Source organism: Centroberyx affinis, unplaced genomic scaffold, assembly GCF_046629955.1.
Source record: "Centroberyx affinis isolate AG114_WGS23_722 - 3 ecotype Tasmania unplaced genomic scaffold, CSIRO-AGI_Caff_v1 ptg000924l_1, whole genome shotgun sequence".
Classification (NCBI taxonomy): Eukaryota; Metazoa; Chordata; class Actinopteri; order Beryciformes; family Berycidae; genus Centroberyx; species Centroberyx affinis.
Window position 1 is genome coordinate 15001 of NW_027279503.1, and position 7500 is coordinate 22500.

At 39.7% G+C, this 7500-nt stretch overlaps 1 protein-coding gene across 1 annotated transcript in view; it reads right to left on the minus strand.

Moving 5' to 3' along the window:
• The window catches only part of LOC139645908 (collagen alpha-1(XIV) chain-like), a gene marked incomplete at its 3' end in the record, with an annotated part of 102260 nt that overhangs the window by 14479 nt on the left and 80281 nt on the right, over positions 1-7500 (minus strand). Inside the window, exon 11 of the mRNA XM_071521778.1 lies at positions 6815-6960. Coding sequence (XP_071377879.1) covers positions 6815-6960 — 146 coding nt within the window. The remainder of the gene's footprint in view (positions 1-6814; positions 6961-7500) is intronic.

Consider the following 7500-nt stretch of genomic DNA (forward strand, 5'->3'; position numbering starts at 1 on the left):
TCAGGTTTGGCTGAGCTACTGCAATTCCCCCGCCTGGCTTCCCATTCATTTACAGTCAGAACTGGCCAGAAAAGCCAGAAAGCTGTTTACACTGAATTCTTGAATAAATTCAATCAGTGAATCAATAAATCGATCAACTGAAGACCAGCTTCCACTTCAGAGCCAGACAGCCTCTCTGACGTCACAAAACTGGTGTTCAGATGAGCAAAAACTGGAATGGCTGTTTAATTTTGATGTGTTTAAGTTTGCTAACTTTGATTTTTCAGTAACACATACTAAGCTTCTGTCAGTGATTTAGGAGTTCTGCCCTGTTCAGTGAAGATCTGAAGGTCAAAGATGCTTTAGTTTCCTTATTTTCTTTCTCTGTTGTTTGACAATGTAAAAGCTGTACTCTGGTCCTGGCTTGTTTGAATTCATGGTGTCTTGTAAGCCCATGTGGGCTGGGCATACAATTGTATGCACGACACAATAATAAAATTTCATACATTCATTCTGCAGTGTTTCTGTTTGTTTTTCCATATCGCTGCCAACAGAAACACAGCAGTTATATGAGTTTCACATATATAAAGTCGCTGTTGAGAGACATTTTGATGCTGTCCTATCCACTCACACACACACACACACACACACACACACACTAGGGTCAGACTGATACATGGGGCTGATATCGGCCTTTCAATAACAAACGGATATCAGTTTATGATGGAGACAAAGATCTGATTTTACTCAACAGCTGCAGCAGTTTCAGTCTGTAAAACCTGCAGTGAAACCTGCCTCACTCTGTTTTAAAGAGCGGATACTAAAATAATTTCACCAGTCTGGGTTTCAGTGGAGAGTTTTAGTGTCCCATGATGAACTGAATGCTGTTTCAGAGGCTTTTCCACCCTGATGGGGAGAAAATTCAGGGGGGAAAAACTGAATATTTGCCAGTTTTTCTAAATTTCTGCACAAAAAATTGTCAAATTTATATTGGATACAGTCATATCGCTCTTCAAAAACCCTTATCAGTTGAGCTCTAACACACACACACACACACACACACACACACACACACACACACTCTCTCTCTCTCTTGCTCTGGCCTCATATCTTCCAATTTCTATAAACTCTCTCTTGTTTTTAATCTGTATTTCCGTCCATTGTTGCTCGGTAAAGAGCTTTTCTATGCATCCTCTCCTCTTAAAGCTCTTCTGCTCTAAATAAAATGCGTCTGGTCTGGTCTGGTCTGGTCCTGGTCCTGGTCCCGGCCCTGGCGGCGGCCCAGCGAGCCCCTCCTGGCCCGCCGGCAGCAGAGATACGAGCCGAGCCAAGCTGGGCGCGCTCAGTCTGCCGCCTGGGAGCCGGGCTGATCCCCGCCGCTGGAACGCATCCATCCTGATTCTGAACTGCTTCCCAAATAACTGTTTTATTTTTTTTTTCCCGCCGCCGGAGCCCGGAGGCTAATGTGACGGCTGGCATAATGAGGTCTAACGGGGGAGGCAGGGACGCACCGCTCTTCCTCCTCTGCCTCGTCTTCCTCGCTTCAGCTGTCAGCAAATGATTTGAGGACGTTTTATTGATTGTTTTCTTCAATCAGGGGCCGGATTCACAAAACCTTCTTAAGAAAAAAAATCTGCTCAAGGGACATTTTTTTCTTAACTTTAGTCTTAAGAAAAAATGCTATTCTCAAAAACAGTTCTTATATATTTTCTTAACTTTCTTCTTATGTTTCTTCCTAAGAAAAAACTTAGGAATCAATGGTATTCTTGAAATGAAAGTTCTCAAATTTGTTTTTTCTTAACTTTAAGACGGCCCTTCACCTGTCTTAAAACTCCTACAGTGAAAAGGTAAGCCTCTAATATCATATATTTAAACACATTTTAGACAAGTAGGTTATAGTTCAAAGTCTTCATAGGTTCCCCTACACCTAACATTAAGATGAACATTTATTGTAAAGCTTTATTTGGTGTAGGGCCAGGTAGGCCTCTGTCTCATGTCTGTTGGAAATAAGCTGCAAATTTTACAGTTACCAACAGCAACCAATGTTTAAATCTTTGCTCTAGTTGCTCTAAATAGGTTTTTCCCCAATTGTTTTGTAGATGGAAGCACTTTGGGTTGCCTCCTAGCCTTGTCTCCTAGCCTTGTCTCCTAGCCTCCTAGCCTCCTAGCCTCAATGGCAGTAAGCCTAAAGTTTATTAACCAGAATTAATTCAGGCCCTATTTTGAGAAGTTCTTAAGTAGGAAAATTAAAGAAATTCGTAAGAAATGAAACTATTACTAAAAAAAATATTGAGGAATTGGACTTAAGAGCCTTCTTAAGAACTTCCTAAAATTTCCTCTAATGTCATTTCTTAAGATCTATCTTAAGAACACATTGGTGAATCCGGCCCAAGGTTTGGATTTTTATAGTTTTTTTTAAACCTGTCGAACTTCTCTCTTTATCTTTCTCCAAGCGTTTCCGATTTGATGTTTTCTTTCCTTTCATCTCCTCCACCAAGTGATAGCAATTGTTTTTTTTTTTTTAATCGATGCGATGGACGACCTGCTTCTCTCTCAATACGATTCGATACTACACAATATGAGGTTCAGGATTCAATACAACCAGGATACGATGTGACAAATAAACGTTCAGTAACGACAAAGTCTGACTGTGCAGAATTCTGTTTATTTCTGAGACTCAAATATTTCCAGCGATGCCATTGGCTGCTAGAATGTAAACAACAATTTAAAAATGTCATTACAAAGTGACAATAATATAATTTGGATGGAGAGCTTGTGAAACTGTGATGGTCAAGAGTCTCATTAGTGATTACTACAGCAGAATAACATGGAGCTGATATCACCATTCATGTTCCTGACCCAACAGACGGACTGACACATTTTTGTATTGAGATATATTGAATTTTGATTTATCGTCTCATCACTACTCACTTGTCTTTATATTATCATAGCTAATTTTAAGATTTCAAGATTGACTGATTACGGCATAAAACAACCAACTAATTTGATTATAAAAAACGCATAAATCTCTTGTTTGTTGTGTCATGTGATATTATGTGTATACATTATGTGATATTGTGCAATCGTGATGATGCATAATGTATTTTTAACATTTCTGTACTGTTTATTAGCCTCTACAAGACATTTTAGATAGCTGTAGTCTATTTAAAACCCAACCAGGGCCTGTAGGGTTGGAAATTAGCAGCAAACATCTTTTATATTTCAACTGTGAAGTGTAATGCACGGTTCCTATCAAATAAACTACTAAATAAATAGATAAATAACCCTGATGAAGTTTACTGGTCCTTAATATTAATTCCCAAAAGCAGCTGAATTTTTAACTTCCTGCACCTTGGAGGAGATTTTTTTGCCCTTTCCTTTGATTTGTGCACAAATCTCTGATCTTCTCATCCACCCCAATCTAATCTCATTTTACCTCTCACCTCGGTCTCTCACCTCTGTGTGTGTGTATGTGTGTGTGTGTGTGTGTTGAGGTGAAGGGCGGGTGATGCTGATTTACTCAGGCGGGGGAAATTTCAATTTGTGTTTTGGGAGAGGGGGGAAGCTCTCTGTCGGCAGGGTCAGACCTGGCTGAGAGGATCATGTTGTTTTCTCTCTCTCTCTCTGTCTCTCTCTCTCTCTCTCTCTCTCTCTCCCTCTCTTCTCTCTCCGCCTTCAACTCCTCCATTCACCTCCTTCTCCCCTCAGCGAGTCTCTTTCGTTTCGACAAGGTAAACCGACTAAATATTTCTTCTCCATCCTCTTTCTTCCCCCTCCTCCTCCCCTTTTCCTTTTCCTTTGTCCCTCCTCCCCTCCCTCTCTTCTCTCCTCCCTCCCTCCCACTCTCACCTGCCTCTCATCTCCCTGTGTAAAGGAAGATGCGCTCAATATAGGGGAGGTGGCGCAAAATAAGGGAAACGGCACATGAAACAGGACTTTAACTTTGAAGTAGCTAAGTCACAGTCTGCACAGAGACTCGTATTAAACCCGAATGCCAATTAGCGCAGTGCGTCGGCTTTAAAAAAAAAAAAAAAACCTCCGACAGACGCTTTTATATGTGAGTTTTCAAAGCAACATGAGGCAATTAACTGAGTTCCTGAGAGGTCAGATCTACGGAGCTGCAGGTTTACCAGCCGCAGAAGCTGCAAAAAATGATTTCATGTGGCGGAGAAAACAGTCTTGAAAACTAGATGGAGCTCAGTGGAGTTCATTCCTCCGCCAACGCTGTGAAACTGTCAATATATTCCAGTCCCACATGTCGAATTTCTTTCTTTCTTTCTTTCTTTATTGGGATCCCCATTAGCACCAGCATAAGCATTGGCTATTCTTCCTGGGGTCCACCACACATACAGTCATACACACTTCTACACACTATAACCACATAAACACAACAAACAAAACAGCTCATCTCATTGAATTAACAATCAAGTACATACCAAGGTTATTATAGTTTTGCATTTTTCATTAGTTTTTTTTTTTTATTTCGTTTTAACTTTTTATTTTCAATTTCAGGTTAGTTTTAATTCGTTTTTAAAGCGGGTTTGCTAGTTTAGTTTTTATTTGTTTGAGTGTTAGTTTTAGTCTTTTTTGTAATATGGGGTATTTGTCAGGGGCGAGATTCAAAAATTCAAAATACTAGGCTTATGTATGAAATAAATTGACAAAGACGAAAAATAAAGACATTTTCTCTATAATTTTAGTTTATTTTAGTTAGTTTTGTAAACACACAATACAGTTTCAGTTAGTTATCGTTTTCTTGGAAAGCCTCGTTTTTATTTTTATTTCAGTTAACGAAAATGTTTTTTCACACCTAGATTTGCACTTCAGCACGTCATGCGAATGTATATGTTTTCTATTTTTTGCATCAGTAAGTCTCTATTTTGGATTATTCCTTTCATAGCCAGTGTGCGAGTTCTTTTTGTCATCTTTCAGACCTGAATGGGACATGAGATCTGCCTGTTCAGATTCTTGCAACTATTAATCATTGTGTGATTGCTGAGTCAGCAATCACAGTTATAATATTCTCGCTCTTTATTATTTTTTTTCTTCTTAATCCGTATGTTTTTTGGCACCTATCTACTCTTTCATACTTTAAGCTAGAAACTCCAAACTTTACAATGTTCAGCTTGTTTAGGACAAGCCGGCTTGTATTAAACTTTTTGATATCTATTATACTTTTTAAAATATTCTACTTTTTTCCACTTTTTTTAGAATGGGAGTCAATGGACAGAATGTTCAAACCATGCCCTCTTTGAACTCTAACTACTCTTTCATACTTTAAGATAGAAACTCCATTCAAACTTTAAACGGGTCACGCCACGCAAGCCTTCCTACATATTTTCTTACTTTTGTACTTGTTACTATTATGAAATTTTAGTACATTTCTAACATTATTACTTATCATTTTGACACTCATTACAGCTCCTTCAAAGAAGTGTTTTAAACTGCCACATTTCTCACAGTTTTAACATTACACACACATATTATACTTTGCTTCAGCCGTTTCAGTTTGAACAGACGATCCACACTCATGTTCAAAAACATGCACACACACACACACACACACACACACACACACACACACACTCACACACACACACACACACAGCTGCTGGTGTGTATATAGTACCAGTATGTGTACCAGTATGTGCAAGTACCAGTACTTGTATAGTCTGCCACACACACTACACACCAGTACACATCCACCTGCATGCACACACACACACACACACACACACACACACACACACACACACACACAGCCACTGGTACATATATAGGACCAGTATCAGCACCAGTGTGTAGATGCAGTCAGTTGATGTTACCTGTCCCTGTTTTACCAGGAGAGTGAGACAGCAACTGAAGAACAGGGAGAGAGTGAAGCAGATGAGACAGAGACAACAAGTGGAGACAGACAGAAATATGTGACATAGATACAGCCATAGGATAAGAAAGAGGGAAAGAGGAGAGTGATAGACCGGTCACAGACAGCCAACAGAAAGGGTGAGCTAAACTAAACACTAAACTGCACCAGTGCCACAGTTTGCACTCTCAGCAATCACACGCATTTTCTCCAGAAAATGCACCTTTCTAGTTTTATCTGATTATCTCGACACCACATGACCAATCAGCTCTCTGTCTGTTTAGTCTCCATTAGAGCTGCTCTTCTACCACTGGACCAAGGTTTGGAAAAATTGGCAGATTGGTTCTGTCTGAACAGCCTCCATGTTGTCTGATTGGACCAATAACAGAGGGTCTGTCTCTTCTTATAAGCTGCTGATTGGCCACAAAGGTGTTATGTGAATCTGTTCGGAAGTTATATGTGTATGTACCTACCATTTTAGTTTTAGCTTTTACATCTCAGTCAGTACATTTTAAGTGTTTTTTTATTTTTATGTTTGTCCCCATATCTTGCTATTATCTTGTTTTATTTGTTTTAATCTTGTCTCGAGTTTAGTTTTATTGTGTCCTATCCAGTTTTAGTCTGTGAAGCACATTTGTTTGTATGAAAAGTGCTTTACAAATAAAGTCTGATTGATTGATTGATTGATTGATTATGAGAAGCCACGGCCCACTTTTGGCCAATCGGTGTGAAAAGTTAATCAGTTCTTCCTCGTCCCATGACCAAACTCTCCACAAAGTTTCCTGCAAATCAGTTCAAAACTTTTGGAGATATCCTGCTGACAGACAGACAGACATAAAGGCACGAGATGTTCCTGCTCCTTATTAGATACTTATATTATCAGGTGTTTCCATTGTTTTGCCCCCCCTAGACTAGTGTATAGACAAACACACACACACACACACACACACCCCTCCTCCTCCTCCCCCTCACCTCCTTCTCGTCCGCGGCGTCTCCCTCGGTCAGCGGGGCGTACAGGATCATGTACCCAGAAGCCCCGGCGGCGGTCTTCCAGCGGACCCTCATGGTGCTGTGGGTGATGTCAAACAGCTGCAGGTCGTTCACCATGGGCAGGGCCACTGTGGGACGCACACACACACACACACACACACACACACACACACACACACACACATTAGCGTAAAGTAAAACAAACCAAAGCAAATGTATTCTTTCCAACAGCTTATATTTGAATTTTAGAGAAAAACTGTTGTTACCTAAATGTAAACAAATGTTAAAAATACGACTAATTATGATACACAATGCTCTAAATTCATACGCAGAAGTCTTGAATTAACAACTAACTTCAAAAATAATCCGCAGAAAGCTTTACGTTCATGACAGAAATCAGTTTGAAAGAGTTTGTATCACATTCAGGGGAAAAAAAAAATCTGAGTTTGTCCTCATATGTCTTCATTAACCTGCATCTGTCTCACTGTTTAACTCCTGACTCGAGCCTCATTGATTCAGCACAGCAGTCTGTCATTCACTTAACATTAGGCTTCAACTGATACACTGGTTTAATGGGCTTTTTATTAAATATTCACTATGGGCCAGTCAACGGCATCCACTCTGCACATAAAACCTGCAATGAAATTTGATTTTCTTTGCACATTTTA